Below are 24,030 nucleotides of genomic sequence, written 5' to 3'. Positions count from 1 at the left end.
ACTTATTTATTGTATAGCATATGTTTTTTTTTTTAAATGTGCATATTTACGGTATAAATCATAAATTACATTTCAGCTACACTCAAAAATGGCACCGAAAGCAGCCATAACATTTACAGACACCAACATCAAATACCTAATTACTCCTCATAAAACATTTCGGAGAAATACATACTGTGCAGCAATTGAAAAACAGGATTCTTGTGATTCCAGACAATATTTCCGATTTATGAAATGTTTTACATCGAAAACTAAATGTAGCGCTAAATTAGCATAGCCACGCCAGACAGACACACTTGGGCGCGCGCGACCAGTTGACATGCACGACAGATATATGAAATAACATTATAAATTTGGTCTTACTTTGGCTGATCTTTCATCAGAATGTTGATCAAGTTGTCCTTAGTCCAGAATAGTCGTTCAATCCATTCAGAATGGCAACTTTCCATCTTCCTTTAGCCTGGGTACTAGTCGAGTGGCATGGATCTCTCCAAAGTAAACAAAGGAAACATTACAGAACACGGCAAAACTCCCGAAAAAATTCAAATAATCTGATTAAACTATATTGAAAAAACATACATTACGATGACATGGTCTCATTTATCAAATCAAATCCGAGCTGGAGATAGTTCACATCAGAAACGGCAGCAAACAAAACATGATATCTCTCCCAAGTCGCGCGCTTCTGACTTCCTGAAATTGACGGTCACGCTAAAGAAATAGGTCTTATTTCACGTCAGAACAAGATAAACGCAAGATTTCTCTTCTGACGTCCTCTTGACACCCAGAGGAAGGCGTACGAGGTGTGTTTCGGGTCATAGGTGGCATGACCATATATAGGCAGAGCGTTGAAGCGAGCATAAACATCTTGCATTTTACTTCCTGGTCGGGGAAAGTGCTGCCAAAGGACTTGTGTTCCACTCAGAGAAAAAATTAAAACGGTTTTAGAAACTATAGACTCTTTTCTATCCAACAGTATTAACAATATGCATATTGTAAGAGCAAAAATATATTAGGAGGCCGTTTGAAAATTTGCACATATTTTCCATTTTTTCCAAAACGCCCCCTACAGCCCTAACAGGTTTTAATGTACAGGAGTGTTTGCATATATCTGATTTTGTAATGGTTTATCACAGCCTCTGTGCCTCTACCTTTGGCTGATGTACAGTGCCTTCAGAAAGTATTCACACCCCTTGACTTTTTCCTAATTTTGTTATGTTACAGCCTGAATTTAAAATGTATTATATTTAGATTTTGTGTCACTGGCTTACGCACAATATCCCATAAATTCAAAAGTGGAATTATGTTTTTAGATTTTTTTAAATATTTAATACAAAATGAAAAGCTGAAATATCTTGAGTCAATAAGTATTCAACCCCTTTGTTATGGCAAGCCTAAATAAGTTCACGAGTGAAAATGTGTTTACAAAATCACATAAGTTGCATGGACTCACTCTGTGTGCAATAATAGTGTTTTAACATGATTTTTTCAATGACTACCTTCTCACTGTACCCCACACATAAAATTATCTGTAAAGTCCCTCAGTCGAGCAGTAAATTTCTGTCACAGATTCAACCACAAAGACCAGAGAGGTTCTTCCAATGCCTCGGAAAGAATGGCACCTATTGGTAGATGGGTAAAAAAAATAGACATTGAATGTACCTTTTGAGAATGGTGACGTTATGAATTACACTTTTGATGGTGTATCAATAAACCCAGTTACTACAAAGATACAGGTGTCCTTCCTAACAAACTCAGTTGCCGGACAGGAAGGAAACCGCTCAGGGATGTCACCATGAGGCCAATGGTGACTTAAAAACAGTTACATATTTTATTGGCTGTGAAAGGAGAAAACCTGAGATGGATCAACAACATTGTAGTTACTCCACAATACTAACCTAAATGACAGAGTGAAAAGATGGAAGTCTGTACAGAATAAAAATATTACAAAACATGCATCCGGTTTGCAATAACGCACTAAAGTAAAACTTCCCAAAAGTTTGCAAAGAAATTCACTTTATGTCCTGAATACAAAGTGTTATGTTTGGGGCAAATCCAACACATCACTGAGTTACCACTCTTCAAATTTTCATGCATGGTGGTGGCTGCAGCATGTTATGGGTATTTTTATTTGTTTCACCTTTATTTAACCTGTCTAGCCCCGGGGTTCCGCTAGCGGAACTCCTCCCACATTCCACTGAAAAGGCAGAGCGCGAAATTCAAAAAATATTTTTTCGAAATATTTAACTTTCACACATTAACAAGTCCAATACAGCTAATGAAAGATACGCATCTTGTGAATCCAGCCAACATGTCCGATTTTTTAAAAATGTTTTACAGGGAAAACACAATATATATTTATGTTAGCTCACCAACAAATAGAAAAAAGCACAGACATTTTTCACAGCACAGGTAGCATGCACAAAATCAACCAAACTAACCTAGAACAAACCAAAGAAACCAAGAAACAACTTCATCAGATGACAGTCTTATAACATGTTATACAATAAATCTATGTTTTGTTCGAAAAATGTGCATATTTCAGGTATAAATCATAGTTTACATTGCGGCTACAGTTGTTGAGAACAAGTTCTCATTTGCAACTGCGACCTGGCCAAGATAAAGCAAAGCAGTTCGACACATACAACAACACAGAGTTACACATGGAATAAACAAACATACAATCAATAATACAGTAGAAAAATCTATATACTGCATGTGCAAGTAAGGCAATAAATAGGCCATGGTAGCGAAGTAATTTTAATATAGAAATTAAACACTGGAATGGTAGAATGTGCAGAAGATGTATGTGCAAGTAGAGATACTGAGGTGCAAAGGAGCAAGATTAAATAAATAAATGCAGTATGGGGATGAGGTAGTTGGATGCGCTATTTACAGGTGCAGTGATCTTTGAGCTGCTCTGACATCTGTTGCTTAAAGCTAGTGAGGGAGATATGAGTCTCCAGCTTCAGTGATTTTAGTAGTTCGTTCCAGTCATTGGCAGCAGAGAACTGGAAGGAGAGGCGGCCAAAGGAGGAGTTGGCTTTGGGGGTGACTAGTGAGATATACCTGCTGGAGCGCGTGCTACGGGTGTGTGCTGCTATGTTGACCAGTGAGCTGAGATAAGGCGGGGCTTTACCTAGCAGAGACTTGTCGATGACCTGGAGCCAGTGGGTTTGGCGACGAGTATGAAGCGAGGGCCAGCCAACGAGAGCGTACAGGTCGCAGTGGTGGGTAGTATATGGGGCTTTGGTGACAAAACGGTTGGCACTGTGATAGACTGCATCCAATTTGTTGAGTAGAGCGTTGGAGGCTATTTTGTAAATGACATCGCCGAAGTCGAGGATCGGTAGGATGGTCAGTTTTACGAGGGAATGTTTGGCAGCATGAGTGAAGGATGCTTTGTTGTGAAATAGGAAGCCGATTCTAGATTTTAATTTTGAATTGGAGATGTTTAATGTGAGTTTGGAAGGAGAATTTACAGTCTAACCAGACACCTAGGTATTTGTAGTTGTCCACGTATTCTAAGTCAGAACCGTCCAGAGTAGTGATGCTGGACGGGCGGGCGAGTGCAGCCAGCGATAAGTTGAAGAGCATGCATTTAGTTTTACTTTAATTTAAGAGCAGTTGGAGGCCACGGAAGGAGAGTTGTATGGCATTGAAGCTCGTCTGGAGGTTCGTTAACAGTGTCCAAAGAAGGGCCAGAGGTATATAGAATGGTGTCGTCTGCGTAGTGGTGGATCAAAGAATCACCAGCAGCAAGAGCGACATCATTGATGTATACAGAGAAGAGAGTCGTCCCGAGAAATTAACCCTGTGGCACCCCCATAGAGACTGCCAGAAGTCCGGACAGCAGGCCCTCCGATTTGACACACTGAACTCTATCAGAGAAGTAATTGGTGAACCAGGCGAGGCAATCATTTGAGAAACCAAGGCTGTTGAGTCTGCTAATAAGAATGTTGTGATTGTCAGAGTCGAAAGCCTTAGCCAGGTCGATGAATACGGCTGCACAGTAATGTCTCCTATCGATGTCGGTTATGATATCGTTTAGGACCTTGAGCGTGGCTGAGGTGCACCCATGACCAGCTCTGAAACCAGATTGCATAGCGGAGAAGGTATGGTGGGATTCAAAATGGTCGGGAATCTGTTTGTTAAGTTGGCTTTCGAATACATTAGAAAGGCAGGGTAGAATAGATATAGGTCTGTAGCAGTTTGGGTCTACAGTGGCTCCCCCTTTGAAGAGGGGGATTACCACGGCAGCTTTCCAATCTATGGGAATCGCAGACGATACGAAAAGAGGTTGAACAGGCTAGTAATAGGAGTTGCAACAATTTCGGCAGATAATTTTAGAAAGAGAGGGTCCAGATTGTCTAGCCTGATTTGTAGGGGTCCAGATTTTGCAGCTCTTTCAGAACATCAGCTATCTGGATTTGTGTGAAGGAGAAGTGGGGGAGGCTTGGGCGAGTTGCAGTGGAGGGCTGTTTATCGGGGTAGGGGTAGCCAGGTGGAAAGCATGGCCAGCCGTAGAAAAATGCTTATTGAAATTCTCCATTTTAGTGGATTTATCAGTGGTGATAGTGTTTCCTAGCCTCAGTGCAGTGGGCAGCTGGGAGGAGGTGCTCTTATTCTCCATGGACTTTACTATGTCCCAGAACTTTTTTGAGTTTGTGCTACAGGATGCAAATTTCTGCTTGAAAAAGCTAGCCTTAGCTTTCCTAACTGCCTGTGTGTATTTGTTCCTAACTTCCCTGAAAAGTTGCATATCACGGGGGCTGTTCGATGCTAATGCAGAACGCCACAGGATGTTTTTGTGCTGGTCAAGGGCAGTCAGGTCTGGAGAGAACCAAGGGCTATATCTGTTCCTGGTTCAATTTTTTTTTTAATGGGGCATGCTTATTTAAGATGGTGAGGAAGGCACTTTTAAAGAATGACCAGGCATCCTCTACTGACGGGATGAGGTCAATATCCAATATCCAATATCAGGATACCCGGGCCAGGTCGATTAGAAAGCCTGCTCGCTGAATTGTTATAGGGAGCGTTTGACAGTGATGAGGGGTGGTCGTTTGACCGCAGACCCATTACGGATGCAGGCAATGAGGCAGTGATCGCTGAGATCTTGGTTGAAAACAGCAGAGGTGTATTTGGAGGACAAGTTGGCTAGGATGATATCTATGAGGGTGCCCGTGTTTACGGATTTAGTGTTGTACCTGGTGGGTTCATTGATAATTTGTGTAAGATTGAGGGCATCAAGCTTAGATTGTAGGATGGCCGGGGTGTTAAGCATTTCACAGTTTAGGTCACCTAGCAGCACGAGCTCTGAAGATAGATGGGGGGCAATCAATTCACATATGGTGTCCAGGGCACAGCTGGGGGCAGAAGGTGGTCTATAGCAAGCGGCAATGGTGAGAGACTTGTTTCTGGAAAGGTGGATTTTTAAAAGTAGAAGTTCGAATTGTATGCTTGTCATTGGCAAGGACTAAAAACTAAGCACAGGCTAAATCCCAGAGGAAAACCTGGTTCAGTCTGCTTTTCAACTGACACCGCGAGACAAATTCACTTTTTAGTAGGACAATAACCTAAAATACAAGGCCAAATATACGCGAGTTGCTTACCAAGACGACATTGAATGTTTCTGAGTGGCCTAGTTACAGTTCTGACTTAAATTGGCTTGAAAATCTATGGCAAGACTTGAACATGGCTTGAAAGATTAAAAAAAGAATAATGTGTAAATATTGTACAATCCAGGTGTGCAAAGCTCTTCCAGACTTACCCAGAAAGACTCACAGCTGTAACATGTATTGACTCAGGGGTGTGAATACTTATGTAAATTAGATATTTCTGTATTTCATTTTCAATTCATTTGCCCAAAAAATAAACATCTATTTAATCAATTTTGAATTCTGGCTGTAACACAACAAATTGTGGTATCAATCATTTCTGAAGACACTGTACTGACCCTATTGGCCAGGGATGAGGCTCTGTAGCAGACCAGAATGCCTCGCTTTCATTCCTACACAGCTGATTGGCTCGTCTGTCCCAGGTGGAGGGTGTGGGTGTAGTGGGGGGGTTAGGGTGAAGCGTTTATCTAGTTCCCATGCGCAACTGTCAACTGGTACGAATGGTGTGTGCTCGGAAAGCTGAGCACCTGTGTTTTTGTGTGTGTAGTGAGTTGGGTGTACGGGGCGTATACGAATGCTGAGCTTATAGATTCCCATGAGAACCTCTCCCATCCAACCTGACGGAGCTTGAGAGGATCTGCAGAGAAGAATGGGAGTAACTCCCCAAATACAGGTGTGCCAAGCTTGTAGCGTCGTACCCAAGAAGACTCAAGGCTGTAATCACTGCCAAAGGTGCTTCAACATAGTACTGAGTAAAGGGTCTGAATACTTATGTAAATGTCATATTTCAGTTTCACATGTTTAATACATTTGCAAAATTTCCCCAAAAATGTTATTCAATTGTATAATAAGACTGTAACGTAACAAAATGTGGGAAAAAAGTCAAGTGATCTGAATGCTGAGCTTGTAGATTCCCATGAGAACCTCTCCCCATCTCTTTTCCTTTCTCATTCTCTTATTCTTCCTGTGTCTTTCTTGTCTGGACCACCACTTCACCTCCCTGGTGGTTTCTATCTTCTCCTGGTGGATGAGCTGACTGCCCGTCACTCCTGAATAAGTCCTATCCCAGAGAGAGAACACACTGCAGGAAAACCATCTGGTGCTCCATGTCAAGGAATCTGTTCTCTCCTTTAGGTCAAGCACTCCGAAAGTGTGTGTGTGTGTGTGATTTAAGATTTTATGCATGTCTGTCAGTGTGTGTGTGTTTGTCTTCATTCGGGTGTGTGTCTTTGTCCATCCGTGAGTGTGTGTGCATGTGTCATTATTCATCTCTGTGTGTGTCCGTGCGCGCATGTGTGTGTCGGTACATCTTGGTCCGTGGTAACTGCAGAGTTACTAATGAAGGGGCTGCTCTCAGCGCTGGGCCTCAGTATTAATAACCAGCAGCCAGAAATAGAACTGAATACTATTAACATGCTAATACAATCAGCATGGAGCCCTGTCCGTTTCCCTAGCAGCCTATTCACTTCCACTCTGGTACCACACTGCCTCTCTGTAGAACATCATTATCCTTTCTATACAGTACTGTGTGTGTGTGTGTGTGTGTGTGTGTGTGTGTGTGTGTGTGTGTGTGTGTGTGTGTGTGTGTGTGTGTGTGTGTGTGTGTGTGTGTGTGTGTGTGTGTGTGTGTGTGTGTGTGTGTGTGTGTGTGTGTGTGTGTGTGTGTGTGTGTGTGTGTGTGTGTGTTAGGGGCGATACTCGCTAGTATCGTGGCAAGGAAACAAAACACAAAGCAGATTTAACTTCTTCAGGAAAACGACTCTACCATTACGAACCTCATTTATGTTGTCATCCAGAGTCACAGGTATTTATTTTCCAACCTATAGCAGGTTTTTAAAGGACCACAGATGGAGATGATTATAGAAGTGGGTTATGTAGGTAAAGGAGCAACTGAGTGAACCGTGCAGTGTGAGGGGGAGTGTGTTCAGATGGTTGCCTACCTGCTACACCATATAGGACATTTTTACATTTACATTTTAGTCATTTAGCAGACGCTCTTATCCAGAGCGACTTACAGTAGAGTGCATACATTTTATTACATTTTACATACTGAGACAAGGATATCCCAACCGGCCAAACCCTCCCTAACCCGGACGACGCTATGCCAATTGTGCGTCGCCCCACGGACCTCCCGGTTGCGGCCGGCTGCGACAGAGCCTGGGCACGAACCCAGCCCAGCCTGGGCGCGAACCCAGAGACTCTGGTGGCGCAGCTAGCACTGCGATGCAGTGCCCTAGACCACTGCGCCACCCGGGAGGTACAGGACGTCAGGCAGTGTGCACTTACTACAGACATTATAGAGGGACGTTGGAGTTAGACGACCACATAACACCACCTACTGTGACTGCCTCCATGGATTCTGTAAATACAACTCATGCCTGGGGGAGATGATTGCAAAAGCATAGAGCATATAGGGCCCCCACCCCCAAGAAATCTGCTGGTGATATAGACAGGGATACAGACAGGGAGGGGTCTTTATGCTTTAGCAATCAGAACTCAGGGACTTGAGTTAGATATCTATGGAAGACATACTGTTGGCGCAAATGGGAACATATTTGTCAGTTGAATTCATGGGTGACCATTTCCTGAATGTCCTAGTCTTTTGGTTTTCCTGGCTCGTTCCTCTGCCTTCCTATTCCTAAAGAGGACTAGAGAGGGGCTGACCCTGGCCCTCAGCACCATCACCATCCTCTGCATTACAATACCTTCTCTCTCTCTCTCTCTCTCTCTCTCTCTCTCTCTCTCTCTCTCTCTCTCTCTCTCTCTCTCTCTCTCTCTCTCTCTCTCTCTCTCTCTCTCTCTCTCTCTCTCTCTCTCTCTCTCTCTCCTCTCTCTCTCTCTCTCTCTCTCTCTCTCTCTCTCTCTCTCTCTCTCTCTCTCTCTCTCTCTCTCTCTCTCTCTCTCTCTCTCTCTCTCTCTCTCTCTCTCTCTCTCTCTCTCTCTCTCTCTCTCTCTCTCTCTCTATGACATGTATTATACAGGACTTTGTCTCCTTCACGTTCACCTCTCCTTCTCACTGGCTCTGTCACTGACTCCATTTCTCCCTTCTCTTTCTCTCTGCCCCTGTGTCTGCCCCTGTGTCTCTCTCGTTTTCTCTCTGTCTCTCTCTCTCTGTCTCACTCTCTCTTTCCCTCTCTCAAGTCAATTAAATTTGCTGTATTGACATGTGACAATGTACATATTGCCAAAGCTTACTTTGGAGATTTGCAATATTAACATAATAAAAATAATAATAATCAATGTTGTCAACGGGACAACAGTAACAACAATAATCAAGGGTCACAATAGCCATACATTTAACAATAAGCAGAGAGGAAATGTGCAGGTTGCTCTGTCTGTCTGTCTGTCTGTCATCTAATTCCATATTTCCATGAAATGCGGGGAGCTTTCCAGTGGCTTATGGACAGAAGTGATTTAATGCGGACATCAGACTGATGTGAAAAGCGTTTTGTTTTTAAATCCCAGGGTGAACGAGGTGAAGGGGATTGGTACATGCATCCCTGCACTCTTTCCCCCTGCCTATTATCTCACCGCTGTGATGGGCTGTCATTTTTATGCTGCCTCACACAGCCCAGGGAACAGAAAAACACACACACACAGAGACACACACACACACACTGTAGCTGGAACAATACCTCCCTGGCAAGCGGAGGTATATCCGCACTAACACCCTCACACACTACTGTGCGTACACAGAACCTCTCTCATACACAACCACCTTCGCCAATTACCTGGGCAAGCCTGCGACCAAACTACAACGCCTCTTTCAAGTTCCCTCCCACACTCACCCACACATGGAGCCTTACGAATGAGGTAGAATCCTGCAGCCACAGAATGGAGCACATAGTAACCCTCTCCCTATGACAGGACCTCCTCACTGAGAGGAAACGGCCTAAATCAGACCCAAAATGGAGCCCACTATCCTAATGGGCGTGAAGCAGCAGGCTCAGCATAGCGGAACCCATTTCCTGGTCTTGCGTGATTTGGGGCTGTGGGCCTTTTGTCATGAGACGTGCACTAAGCGGTGTTAATTTCAGTTTAGTAGGTTAGCTCTGAATGTACGCTGATTGGTCAATAATGGAACTGACTAGCAGTAGAGCGCTACATGTACTATAATGAATCCGATCTGTGTGTGTGTGTGTGTGTGTGTGTGTGTGTGTGTGTGTGTGTGTGTGTGTGTGTGTGTGTGTGTGTGTGTGTGTGTGTGTGTGTGTGTGCGCGTGTGTCTGTAATCACTCTACCCTCTCAACTTAGTTCCCCTACAGCATTCAGTTCCAGCCCCTGTGAGGAACTGGAGTGATTAAAAAACAGCAAAGCAATACGTTTCTCAGCAAACAGGCTGACTGTGAGATTGAGGTTAAACTGAGGGAATATGGGAGAGATGTGTTTTAATATGGGAGAGATGCCCCTCTACACTTCCACTGATACGCCTCTGGGTCTCGTTAAAAGGTCTGTGCAGAGTTGATAGGTAAGCAAGAAGTGTGTGTGTGTTTCTCTGTGTATGATAATTGACTGGTCAGCATTGGCACTCAAGCCTATGGCAGACCTCATGTCTACAATGCAGTGTAGGCCTAGTATTTTTTAAATATATTTTGTATATATTCATTCGGGTTCAGAGTGCAGACCAAACCGAGGTCCCTGTACCCTTACACACACACACACACACAGTAAAACAAACTCAATTTTGTATTTCTGTAAGGATGCCCAATCCTAATCTTTCTCTTGGGGATTATATAATTCCGACTTTGACCCTATCTAGCAGTGGGATGAGTGTTGTTTGGGGTACTGCTGCAGTTATTTCTGTGCTTCACTGCTCTCAAAGCCCTGCAACCTAATCTTGATTATGACATGATGGACATGGAGGGAAAACCTTGACCGAATCATGTTTTTAAAGCAACGGCAACAGAGGAGACTTGTTTGGCAGGACATCTCCTGCAGGATTTCAACAAAGGAAACAGTCATGATGGATTTAAGAGCTCTCATATTACTGTCCCCACTTCTCCAATCGTTCTCTCCTCCTCTCTTCCTCCCTCCAGGATAGTCTGCTCTGTCACTGCTCAGTGATTCAGCATCCAAACCACACCGCTTTGCTGTAGTTTATCCCTTTCTTGAAGGATGAAAGTGGTCTCTTGGGTGTGTGAGATTGCGTCTGTGTGTATAGGTTTCACACACTCCTTCTCTGCCCTGCCCTATCACCTTCTGTTCCTTCTGTTCCTCCTTTTGCTATTTTGTAGTGTGTTTTATAGTGTGTGTGTTTTATTGTGTGTGTGTGTGTGTGTGTGTGTGTGGTTAGTGTGTGTTTCACTCCAAAGCTATTTTGTAGTGTGTTTTATAGTGTGTGTGTTTTATTGTGTGTGTGTGTGTGTGTGTGTGTGTGTGTGTGTGTGTGTGGTTAGTGTGTGTTTCACTCCAAAGCTATTTTGTAGTGTGTTTAATAGTGTCTGTGTTTTATTGTGTGTGTGTGTGGTTAGTGTGTGTTTCACTCCAAAGCTATTTTATAGTGTGTTTGTGTACTGCCTGTCTTCTTCCTTCTACTCCTTGACAAAGTGTTTTGAGGTACACTCTTACAATACACTGAGGAATCTGGTTGACTGTCAGGTTACCAAACACTGGTATGACCATGCCTTACCTCACACCATTGATACAACACCTAACACTGCATGACATTGTCTTTCCGGTCTCCACTAAAACGTATTCTCACTATACGGTACTTCCTTTCCTTCTGTTCAGTTAATAAACCGTGAGCAGAAATGAGCGCTGTGGGTCGGGCCAGCCCCGCGTGGTGGTTGCCGTAGCACCCAGTCTCTGATCTCCCTTTCTGTTTGAACTCAGCGTTGTACGATAATAAAGCAAAGAACACATCACTTATTCAACACAGAGAAGCAGCAGGGACAGAGATGTAGCATGACTGCTGTACAAATAGCACCTAGTCTGTGTCAGCCAGTGCCCCTGGACCAGGGTCAGTGCCCTTTTTCTGTGTTTTAAATAATCATGTGTGTAAAAGCTTCTGTGTGTATGCATATATGTGTGTGTGTGTGTGTGTGTGTGTGTGTGTGTGTGTGTGTGTGTGTGTGTGTGTGTGTGTGTGTGTGCGTGTGCGTGTGCGTGTGCGTGTGCGTGTGCGTGTGCTGAACAGACACAGGGGGACGGTGTGTTCAGATGTATTACAGAGGCTCCTACAGCACTGCGTCCTTTCCAGCAGCAGGGTCCAATCAGACGACCTTCTACAGTTTCACTGGACTCCTGTTCTATTGTGTTTGTGTTGTGGGATTATTTATTTATTACCCACTTGAGGACAATAGCCTGGGAGATGATTGTGTTTCTGTAGACAGTGGAGGGGCCTCCTTGGGGGAGGAAGAGGGGGGCAGGAACCACGCTCTGTAGTGAAGGAATGGGATGGGGCAGGTAGAAGGGGCGGGGCAGACGTTAGGCAGCAGACACAGGGAAGGGCTACCAAGAGATGAACACACACACACACGTTGCATGATGCGACATGCGGCCTGCCTGTATTGGCCTCTACTCCACTGTAGCTGTGTGAGCATTACATCACATTACATCACCCATCACACCACAGGAACAGAAGTCCCTACGGCCCTTTTGACCCAGAGGTGACCTGAGGTGTAAGGCAGGGCAGACGCTGGGGACTGAGAAGGAGAGTGTGCCAACCAAGCCAACATCCACTTCATCAACCATGAATGCTTCATCCTTGTACTCTCTTATACACACACACACACACACACACACACACACACACACACACACACACACACACACACACCCTTCTGCTCTCCACAAGTAGAGTTAAACACGTCCACTCACATGCAGAGACATAACTCATTTCCTTTTTGATATGTGTGGAAAGCAGAACTCAGACCTGTATATGTGTGTGTGTGTGCGACAGAATATAATTCTTCCCTCTGTACCTTAAACACAGTGTGGTTGGTTTGAAGGTCAGTATGAAGGTAGAGAGGTGCTGCCATTTGATCCAGACCTCCTATACAGAACACTTTCACCCCAGGCCCTTTTCCCCCACTGAGCTGATAAATAACAGTGGCGCATGAGGACGACAGACTGAATGGCATGGGAGGAGGAGATAGAAATACCACATCCGAGCAGGAGAGTTACAGAAATGACTGGAAGGGAAAGGGGGATACCTAGTCAGTTGCACAACCGAATGCATTCAACTGAAATGTGTCTTCTGCATTTAACCCAACCCCTCTGAAGCAGAGAGGTGCGGGGGGCTGCCTTAATCCAGGTCATCGGCGACCAGGGAGCAGTTGTTGTTGGGGGTTAACTGCCTTGTTCAAGGGCAGCTCGGGGTTTCGACCTCTCGGTTACTGGCCTAACGCTCCTGCCGCCTGGAGCATAGCCTGTTGTGAATGAACTGTTATTCACCCAGCAGAGAGTAGCTACACAGTGATGGTTATTTATGTTATTCATTCCTTGGGGTTTTGGAGGGGTTTTCCTGCAAGCCCGTGTGTGTGCTTCAGATAGAGACGTGTGTGTGTGTGTGTGTGTGTGTTGTCTGTCTACGTTTCCATGGTGTGTAACTGATCCCTGGTGTATAATGTCTAAGACAGACAATATGCACTCTCTCACACACACACACACACACACACACACACACACACACACACACACACACACACACACACACACACACACACACACACACAGCATCACTAAGCAGTGTGAGGAAGGTGGCTCCAACTCTACTCCTGAACAATCAACCACATCTCAATGTCTCTCCCCTCCACCCCCAAACTACCCCCTCCCTCCACCTCGTCATTCATCCCTCCCTGAAACCCCGGTCACAGTTGTCATGACAAATTAACATCCTGTTGTTTGGATGCGTGGTGATGTCTTCTTGCCCATCAGGCCTTTGGGGAGAGGGAGAGGCCCAAGTCTGAGAACGCAACAATACCTGTGTGTGTGTGTGTGTGTGTGTGTGTGTGTGTGTGTGTGTGTGTGTGTGTGTGTGTGTGTGTGTTTGTTTGTTTGTTTGTTACATCTCATTCCTCTACACAGCGTGAAATCTGTCTTTTCAGCGGAGCTCAAATGCGTAATGTTTCCCAAGGTCGACATGTCTCTTTACATTCTGTGCTCGGAATTCTGTCTGTGTGAGCGTCGCCGACTCTCGGAATCTCTCGCCCCTTTCTCTCCCTCCTTTCCTCTCTCTCTCTCTCTCGCTCTCGCTCTCGCTCTCGCTCTCTCTCTCGCTCTCTCTCGCTGCCTCAGTGACTGTGGGATTTTTCGAATGCACTTCACAGCATTGCACAGGCTTACAAACGCATCGTGACAAGATAATGACACTCGTTGGCAATTGTGTCGTTCTTTTAAACTCTCCTTCTCTCTTTCTAATGTCTCTGCAGCATTAGATTAGACACCAGAGTTCCAGACTCTCTCTGTCTCTCTCTCTGTCTCTCTCTCTCTCTCTCTCACTTTATTGACTTGCTCTGGCCGATATTCTCACTTCCGTCTTTCTTTTATCTGTCTCTGCTGATTTCTTCTCTTCTTTCTTTCTCTCCCCAGGTCTCTGTCTGAGCACCTCTGTTATATAAGACACTTCATACGCTTCCCCTCTCTTTTCTCCACCTCCCTTCCCCTTTCCTCTCCTCTCCTCTCATCCTCCTCTACCCCCCATTATGGAGTTTCAATGCCATTAGTGAGTGTACATGTGGAATGGTGAACACGTAAACCGATGAGACTAAACATGCCATTAACCCTGGTGGAGGATTCAACTGTACGTGTCAGTTCTCTGACTCAAATGTTATAGGTCCGTTCACTGACCTTTCATCTCTCTGTGTTGTTGCGTTCCAGGCACCTCTCCGGCTCCAAGATGAAGGATCTTCTCAGAATCTCCGTCCCTTTCCTCAAACGAGCCTGTGCCGTCTCTCTCTATGTGAGAATCAACCACAACAACAATGTCTATATCTCAGTACACATCTGTTTGGTATAGTAATCGTGTTGAATGTGTAGGTTAAAGCACCGGTTTGATGTTATGTTCGGTACAGTTAACATTATATAAGTTGAATGTGTAGGTTAAAGCACAAGTTTGATGTTAGTTTTTGGTACATTTCACTGTTGTGATGATGTTTGTAAATGTAGGTCTAGTTGAATGGTAATGTCCTGCTGTTCACTCCTCCCTCCTGTAGGTGGCAGTCATCATGTCCTTCAGGCTCTGGCTGATGGGCAGCTCCATGCCTCTCTTCTCGGAGCAGGACAACCCAGCCTCCTTCTCTCCTCACCTGCTCACCAGGTTATTCCTAGCCCTATCACAGACATGTTAAATACATTCCAATGCTAAAATGCTAAGATACTGTATTTCCTGCTACATGTAACCACTATATTAAAAGTTGTATAAAAGGCTATGGATATACAGTATATCACAAAAGTGAGTACACCCCTCACATTTTTGTAAATATTTGAATATATCTTTTCATGTGACAACACTGAAGAAATGACACTTTGCTACAATGTAAAGTAGTGAGTGTACAGCTTGTATAACAGTGTACATTTGCTGTCCCCTCAAAATAACTCAACACACAGCCATTAATGTCTAAATCACTGGCAACAAAAGTGAGTACACCCCTAAGTGAAAATGTCCAAATTGGGCCCAAAGTGTCAATATTTTGTGTGGCCACCATAATTTTCCAGCACTGCCTTAACCCTCTTGGGCATGGAGTTCACCAGAGCTTCACATGTTGCCACTGGAGTCCTCTTCCACTCCTCCTTGACGACATCACGGAGCTGGTGGATGTTGGAGACCTTGCACTCCTCCACCTTCCGTTTGACGATGCCCCACAGATGCTCAATAGGGTTTAGGTCTGGAGACATGCTTGGCCAGTCCATCACCTTTACCCTCAGCTTCTTTAGCAAGGCAGTGGTCGTCTTGGAGGTGTGTTTGGGGTCGTTATCATGTTGGAATACTGCCCTGCGGCCCAGTCTCCGAAGGGAGGGGATCATGCTCTGCTTCAGTATGTCACAGTACATGTTGGCATTCATGGTTCCCTCAATGAACTGTAGCTCCCCAGTGCCGGCAGCACTCATGCAGCCCCAGACCATGACACTCCCACCACCATGCTTGACTGTAGGCAAGACACACTTGTCTTTGTACTCCTCACCTGGTTGCCGCCACACACGCTTGACACCATCTGAACCAAATAAGTTTATCTTGGTCTCATCAGACCACAGGACATGGTTCCAGTAATCCATGTCCTTAGTCTGCTTGTCTTCAGCAAACTGTTTGTGGGCTTTCTTGTGCATCATCTTTAGAAGAGGCTTCCTTCTGGGACGACAGCCATGCAGACCAATTTGATGCAGTGTACGGCGTATGGTCTGAGCACTGACAGGCTGACCCCCCCCCACTCCTTCAACCTCTGCAGCAATGCTGGCAGCACTCATACGTCTATTTCCCAAAGACAACCTCTGGATATGACGCTGAGCACTTGCACTCAACTTCTTTGGTCGACCATGGCGAGGCCTGTTCTGAGTGGAACCTGTCCAGTTAAACCGCTGTATGGTCTTGGCCACCGTGCTGCAGCTCAGTTTCAGGCTCTTGGCAATCTTCTTATAGCCCAGGCCATCTTTGTGTAGAGCAACAATAATTTTTTTCAGATCCTCAGAGAGTTCTTTGCCATGAGCCATGTTGAACTTCCAGTGACCAGTCAGTATGAGGGAGTGTGAGAGCGATGACACCAAATTTAACACACCTGCTCCCCATTCACACCTGAGACCTTGTAACACCAACGAGTCACATGACACCGGGGAGGGAAAATGGCTAATTGGGCCCAATTTGGACATTTTCACTTAGGGGTGTACTCACTTTTGTTGCCAGCGGTTTCGACATTAATGGCTGTGTGTTGAGTTATTTTGAGGGGACAGCAAATTTACACTGTTAAACAAGCTGTACACTCGCTACTTTACATTGTAGCAAAGTGTCATTTCTTCAGTGTTGTCACATGAAAAGATATACACAAATATTTACAAAAATGTGAGGGGTGTACTCACTTTTGTGATATACTGTACATAGAACCACAAATAGACCCAAACAATAGCCTCCCTCCCTGGGTTGGCGTCCTACCCACTTCCCAGGCTTCAGGGCTTACCCCATGGTTGTAGACCTCAGAGTGCGTGAGCAGTAGCGTTCTGGTCCCTATCTGCAGTGGCAGACACTGTAGCTGTCCTCTGGCAACAGATCATCTATCATTAGCTCTTGCAAGGCCACCTGGGAAATGTACTTCCTAAATCTCTTCATACCCTACATCCAATCCTTCTTTCCCTCCTTCCCTCCTTTCTTCCTGGCACTGTCTCAAGGATGCTCTTGTCATTGAGAAAGGAGGTAGTGTTTAAAACATTTCCATCCAGTCAGCTAACTATTTGCTGTCTATCTATCCATCACTCAGTGTGCTCCATTATGCTTTAATGAAGAGATGCGTCTCGTAGTGAATACTGAGGATTGAGACTAACCTTGAAGAGTGTGTTTGTCCTTCTGATTCTGCCAATCAGTCAGTTATGGATATGTGTGTGTGTGTGTGTGTGTGTGTGTGTGTGTGAAGAGTGTGTATCGTCCTTGGTGTGTGGTCTGTGTTTATTCATTCCCACTCCATCTGTGGTGATGCAGTAGTGATTATCCATCTTGTCAGCGGTTCTCTGCCATTCCATTTATAATTCATCACAGCGGCCTCCCTTCTGTCATTAATCTACCCTGTGTGTGTGTGTGTGAGGGTGTGTGTGAGGTTGTGTAGGTATGTCTGTCTGCGTGTGTAGGTGCTTGAGTGATTTATTTGAATAAACATGCGGACTGCGGTTATAGCTTGATATGACATATTTATCAACTGCGGGGGACTGGAGAAGTAACTGTGTGTGTGTGTGTGTGTGTGTGTGTGTGTGTGTGTGTGTGTGTGTGTGTGTGTGTGTGTGTGTGTGTGTGTGTGTGTGTGTGTGTGTGTGTGTGTGTGTGTGTGTGTGTGTGTGTAGGTGCTTAAGTGATTCATTTGAATAAACAAGCGGACTGCGGTTACAGCTTCATATTACTGATTTATCAACCGCGGGTGACTGGAGAAGTAGCTGTTTCCTATATGAATTTGTTAGGTTCTAATTTTCAGAGTAAAAACTACAGACACAATGAAAGATTTAAACCAAGTTTATTCTGCCCAGAGGGTCAATACAGCTGCATTAGACAAAGCCATGGTGTCACCCGTGGTAGTGTATACATACCCCACCTTGGGTGGAGTCTCCTCCTCATCGCTACACATTGCATCCTTATTGCTAAGCAGGGGGCTAAGAGATCTGGGCCTTAAACGGTTCCTCCCCTTATCAGTACTGTCACATGTGACCGTTTTCCCTGCACTCAGCCCCTCCCAAACTTCATTATGGCACCCCTCATGTCTCCTTTTAGAACTAATGATTTATAATAGTTAAAGCTCCAAAACCAAACCTATCAAATTATATGCAACAGTCTAGCCCAGGCTGGTTAGTGTGCGTGCGTGCGTGCGTGCGTGCTGGCGTGCGTGCGTGCGTGCGTCCGTGCTTTGGAGTTATAATCTTCAAATGACCATGTTGCAGACCAGTGACATTTCTGTTGATTTTAGCGTTTTCTATTCCTCTCTCGTTTCTCATAAAGGTCAGGTGTGTTTGTGTGTTATTGCTTATTTGTGTGTGTGTGTGTGTGTAATTGTCTAGTTGAGTGTGTATATCAAATTTAATGCTGAAAGCTTTTTGAGAATCTTGACTGTCATACTGCAACTCACATTCTAATCCATTAAACATCAAGTGCCATTGTCTGTGATTGCCTTTTTCTCTGTGTGCGTGTGTGTGATTGCCCATGTGCGTGCGTGCGTGCATGCATTTATTTACCTGTGTGTTTGCCCGTGTGTGTGTGTGAGAGTGTATTTCAAGGGTATTTGTCTTTCTGTTGTGTCAGTGTCCTCTGCGCTGAGTGGTGTGGAGTGCTCTCCTCACATAATGACTGTGTGAGCCTTTAAGGCTGTTAAGCTGGGTGGTTTGACACCTGAATTCAGGACTCTTGATCGGGGAGAACATGCTGGAACACAGGAGACCGAGGAGACACAGCTACAGTCCTCAAACCTTCCATCACCTACCTGTCAGCAACTGCTATTCATTTTCTCCATTATTCTTTCTCTGTCTCGATGTCTCTCTCTTTCGATGGTTGTTTCTCTCACTTTCCCTCTTTCTTGATTACACTCCCTCTCTCTCTCATTTTCACTCCATCTCTTCTCTCTCTTTCTTGATTACTCTCTCTTTCACCCCCTCTCATTTTCTCTCTCTTTCTCTTCTGTCTATCTCTCTTTCTTGATTACTTTCTCTCTCTTTCACTCCCTCAATTTCTCTCACTCTTTCTTCTCTCTCTCTCTGTTTCTTGATTATTCTCTTTCTCCCTCTCCCATTTTCTTTCTCTTTCCTTTTCTTTCTCTTTTTTTTCAAACATGCATCACTGTCCTCTCTCCCTTTTTCCCCTCCCTCACTTCTCCCTGCCCTGTCTCCTCTCTGTTAGGAAATGCTGTGCGTGTTGTGCTTAGTGGGGGGAGTGGCAGGTTGTGGGAAGTGGGGGAATTGAATCTATGTCCCGTTCCAGTCTGATCATGGCAGTTGGTGAGCATACTCCTCCATGTTTAACTCTCAGGTTCTGTGTGTGTGTGTGTGTGTGTGTGTGTGTGTGTGTGTGTGTGTGTGTGTGTGTGTGTGTGTGTGTGTGTGTGTGTGTGTGTGTGTGTGTGTGTGTGTGTGTGTGTGTGTGTGTGTGTGTGTGTGTGTGTGTGTGCGCGTCCGTGCGCACTCATGTTTGTTCATGCTTGTGCATGTCTATCTGTATGTCTTTCTCTCCAATAGCGAGCCTGACTGGAAGGCAAAAACAGAAAGAGAAGGTTGACATTCTGTACATCCATTGCACATATCTAGCCTCCTATTCAACAGGGATTTCCCCTCAATCTACTATAGCACTAGGTTAGGTGAAGCTGTCAATAGATCACTTAATGCCGTCCCCAGCGTTAGATGTTCCTCCATAAATCGATGATATACCAGCACTTCATATTCACTCTGCGTCCCCTCTCAAATCAGCAGGCGATCTGAACCCGCCTGTCCAAATCAATGGGGAATTGACTTTCCCTATCTGTTCTATGGAAAGCTTGTTTTGCTGCAGAGAGAGAGAATCAATGTGTAATCTATGCATATCTCTGAAGCTGCTGCTCTTCTGAGTGGGAGGAGAATGCTGATAGGGTATCTCAGTGTTCTCGCGTTCTCATGCACTTCTGACCAGAGATAGGGCTGCGTGCCATTTGGATGCAGAAACACACACATGCAAATTACTTCTAGCATCGCCCTACTGTGTGTGTGTGTGTGTGTGTGTGTGTGTGTGTGTGTGTGTGTGTGTTTCATTAGGATTCATTTTCTTCAGTGCACTGAAGCACACAAATATGCCTTTTCCCGTTTGCAGGCTTGTCTAATCAAAGTTTCATTTCACTTCAAGCCACATGTTCATTTGAAAAGTTTTGTCTCACAGTTCACCATCCCAAATACCGAACTCACTAACACATCTCCAGTCATAGCTTCAGCTGCAGAGCAGACCACACAGAACCGTTCCTTACGGCTCTGTGTTTGTTGTTCCAGTTAGTCCTTGAGTAGAGAAACGGCCACCCGCTCAGACTGGAGCCTTTCCATTTCCATAGAGGAGCCAGCTTCTCTGTTCTAAATGATAAGGGGCAGCCATTGACTGTAATGGAGAATCATTTAGTCATTTAACAGTGTGTGTGTCTGTGTGTGTGTGTGTGTTCTCTATCGCTTCCCGCTCCCCTCTCTCTGTTTTCTTTCATTACTCATTCTCCTCTCTCAGCTACCAGTCCTTTCACTTTCCCCTCCTCCCCCACTCCTCCCATCTCCTCTCTCCTCTGTCTCCTCTCTCTCCTCTGTCTCCTGCTCAGTCAAGCAGACCTCTTTTTTTCCTCTCTTTCTGTCCATGGCCATGTAATGGTCTCAGGTAGCTCCCCCAGTGCGACAGAATCAATAACACAGCCGCTTGGACTCCCGCGTTCCAGATGGTACCATATGGCCTTTGTAGTGCACTACTTTTTGACCAGCGCCCATAGAGCTCTGATCAAAAGTAGTGCACCAGGAATAGGGTTCCATTTGGGACACAACCCCATATCTAAACTCACAGAGGACATGATGACCAACAGAACAGGATGTTCTTTCATGGCTGTTTGCAGTAAACAACATAGAGTGTGATTGAATACAGTGCGATTCAACTTCCTGTACATGTAATGTAAGAATGTGACCAATAGTTAACATTTGAACCCTCTCTCTCTTTCTATTTGTCTCTTTCCTCGTGTCTTGTCTTCTCCCTCTAGGTTCCTGACCTACTGCTACCTGTTGGCGTTCAACGCGTGGCTGCTGCTGTCTCCCGCGGTGCTCTGTTATGACTGGCAGGTGGGCAGTATACCCCTGGTGGAGTCACTGTGGGACACGCGCAACGTCGCCGCCCTGCTGCTGGGAGTGGTCATGGTCGCCCTCTGTCTGCACTGTGTCATGTCGCTACAGGTGAGATGGACATGGAGATTAGGTGCCCTCAGAACAGCCTCAATTCGTCGGGGCATGGACTTTACAAGGTGTCGGAGGTGTTCCGCAGGGATGCTGGCCCATGTTGACTCCAATGCTTCCCACAATTGTGTCAAGTTGGATGGATGTCCTTTGGTTGGTGGACCATTCTTGATACACACGGGACACTGTTGAGCGTGAAAAACCCAGCAGTGTTGCAATTCTTGACACAAAACGGTGCGCCTGGCACCTACTACCATACCCCGTTCAAAGGAACTTAAATATTTTGTCTTGCCCATTTAACCTCTGAATGGCACACACACAAAAACCATGTCTCAATTGTCTCAAGGCTTAAAAATCCTTCTTTAACCTATCTCCTCCCCTTCGTCTACACTGATTGAAGTGGATTTAACAAGTGACATCAATAAGGGATCATAGTCCACCTGGATTTACCTGGTCAGTCTGTCATGAAAAGAGCATGTGTTCTTAATGTTTTGTACACAGTGTATTGATTCTATCTGTCTAGTACTTGGAAGTCTACATTAGAAGCTAGGGGTTTCTGAATTAGGCCTGCTTTTACACACGGATACTCACAGGTTTCTGAACACAGACACTATGCTATGAAAACTCTCACCTTCTAATCACACCACACTGTTAGAGGAGTTGCACAAATTCTCACACGTTATTTGCCCGACCCACACCATGAACATACAGTACACTGCGTTCTCTGCGTTGCCGTGGTGACAGGCAGTGTTTAGAGAAAGAGACTTATTATGTGTGAAAAGTGTGTGGGTATGCTCTCACATAGCACCCTCCTCTTAGTGCATCCATCCACCCTCCCTCCCTCTCTCTCCTCTCGCTCTCTCCCTTCTCCTCTCTTTCTCCCCTGAGATGAACTCATTCTACAAGCCTTATTCAATCAAGCCTGCTCGTCAAAAGCATCATTCATCGTTATTGAATAGACCTTTGGTCCCCATCTCACTCAGAGTGAGAGATGTCTCGGCTGCTACTGTCAGGAGTCAACACCGGATGGCATTTGTGATATTGATCTCTTTACCCTGCTTGTCCTTCCCGTAGTTTGCGTCAGTATAACTGTTTAACTTCTACTGCCTCAGAAACCCGGATCCGGGAGCACCCCCCACCCCCCACACACTGTTTAGCATAGCTAGCATAGCTTCACAAGTAGATAGTAGCATCTAAATATCATTAAATCACAAGTCCAAGACACCAGATGAAAGATACAGATCTTGTGAATAAAGCCACCATTTCCGATTTTTAAAATGTTTTACAGGGAAGACACAATATGTAAAGATGTACATCTATTACCTAAAAACACATTAGCATAATCCACCATCTTTTATTTGTCCACCAACACCAGTAGCCATCACCAATTCGGCTAAACTAAGATATTTATAGCCCCTAACCAACAAAAAAACTCATTAGATGACAGTCTGATAACATATTTATGGTATGGGATAGGTTTTGTTAGAAAAATGTGCATATTTCAGGTAGCTGCCATAGGTTACAATTGCACCCACCGTCACAAATGGACTAGAATAATTACAATGAGCAACGTGTTTACCTAACTACTAATCATCAAACATTTCGTAAAAATACACAGCATACACTAATCGAAAGACACAGATCCTGTGAATACAGACAATATTTCAGATTTTCTAAGTGTCTTACAGCGAAAACACAATAAATCGTTATATTAGCATAGCACATAGCACATAGCAGCCCAGCATTGATTCTAGCCAAAGTGAGCGATAAAAGTCAACATCGCCAAAAGATATTAATTTTTTCACTAACCTTCTCAGAATTCTTCCGATGACACTCCTGTAACATCATTTTACAATATACATATACAGTTTGTTCGAAAAGGTGCATATTTAGCCATACAAAACCGTGGTTACACAATGAAAATAGTAGCAAAACAAGCCTGAAAATGTCGGTCGCCATCTTTCAGAGTGATCTAGTTTAATTAATAGCTAATCATATACTTGACTAAAAAATACAGGGTTTACAGGAATCGAAAGACAAATTAGTTCTTAATGCAACCGCTGATTTACATTTTTAAAATTATCCTTACTTTTCAATACAGGGTTCGCCAAGTGAAGCTATACCAAACAAAATGGCGAAATATGCGTTTAAAATATTTCGACAGAAACACGATTTATCATATTAAATATTGCTTACTTTGAGGTGTTCTTCCATCAGATTCTTGGGCAATGTATCCTTTCTATGTTATAAACGTCTTTTGGTCGATAGATGTCCTCTGTCCTTCGAAATGTCCACCACCAACGACCGACACCCCAAAACGTGTCCAAAGTTTCAGAGTGCACAACAAATAAATTCCTCTAAAATCGCACTAAACGGATATAAATTGCTATAAAACGGTTCAAATTAACTACATTATGATGTTTTTAACACCTAAAACGAGTAAAAACATGACCGGAGAAATATTGCTGGTTAGAAAACGATTTGGAACGAGGCAGGTCCGATGCCCTTCACGCTTCAGGCGCACGACGAGAAAGGGCGGTCTCTATACATTTTGGTCTTTTATACTGGCTGTGAATATCCCATCGATTCCATTGAAAGCGTGATGACGTACAGACACCCAGAGGAAGACGTAGGCAGTGTCGGTTTCTTCATAGCATTCACTGTCGCCTTAAAAACAGACCCCAGATCAGAGGTAAAAAAAATTGAAATCTGAACCCTGTCATGAAAAGTGCTGTAGAAATTGTTCTGTACAACTCAGAGACAAAATTTCAACTTCTATAGAAACTAGAAGGTGTTTTCTATCCAATAATAACAATAATATGCATATTGTACGATCAAGAATTTAGCACGAGGCAGT

General features: G+C 44.5%; 1 protein-coding gene across 1 annotated transcript in view; it reads left to right on the top strand.

Moving 5' to 3' along the window:
• LOC129865227 (protein O-mannosyl-transferase TMTC1-like) overlaps positions 1–24,030 on the top strand; it is a 100,392-nt gene that overhangs the window by 48,319 nt on the left and 28,043 nt on the right. Inside the window, exons 5-7 of the mRNA XM_055937829.1 lie at positions 14,439–14,520; positions 14,774–14,877; positions 20,984–21,173. Coding sequence (XP_055793804.1) covers positions 14,439–14,520; positions 14,774–14,877; positions 20,984–21,173 — 376 coding nt within the window. The remainder of the gene's footprint in view (positions 1–14,438; positions 14,521–14,773; positions 14,878–20,983; positions 21,174–24,030) is intronic.

The sequence above is a fragment of the Salvelinus fontinalis genome, chromosome 11 (assembly GCF_029448725.1).
Source record: "Salvelinus fontinalis isolate EN_2023a chromosome 11, ASM2944872v1, whole genome shotgun sequence".
NCBI lineage: Eukaryota > Metazoa > Chordata > Actinopteri > Salmoniformes > Salmonidae > Salvelinus > Salvelinus fontinalis.
This window is presented reverse-complemented; position numbering and strand designations above follow the sequence as displayed.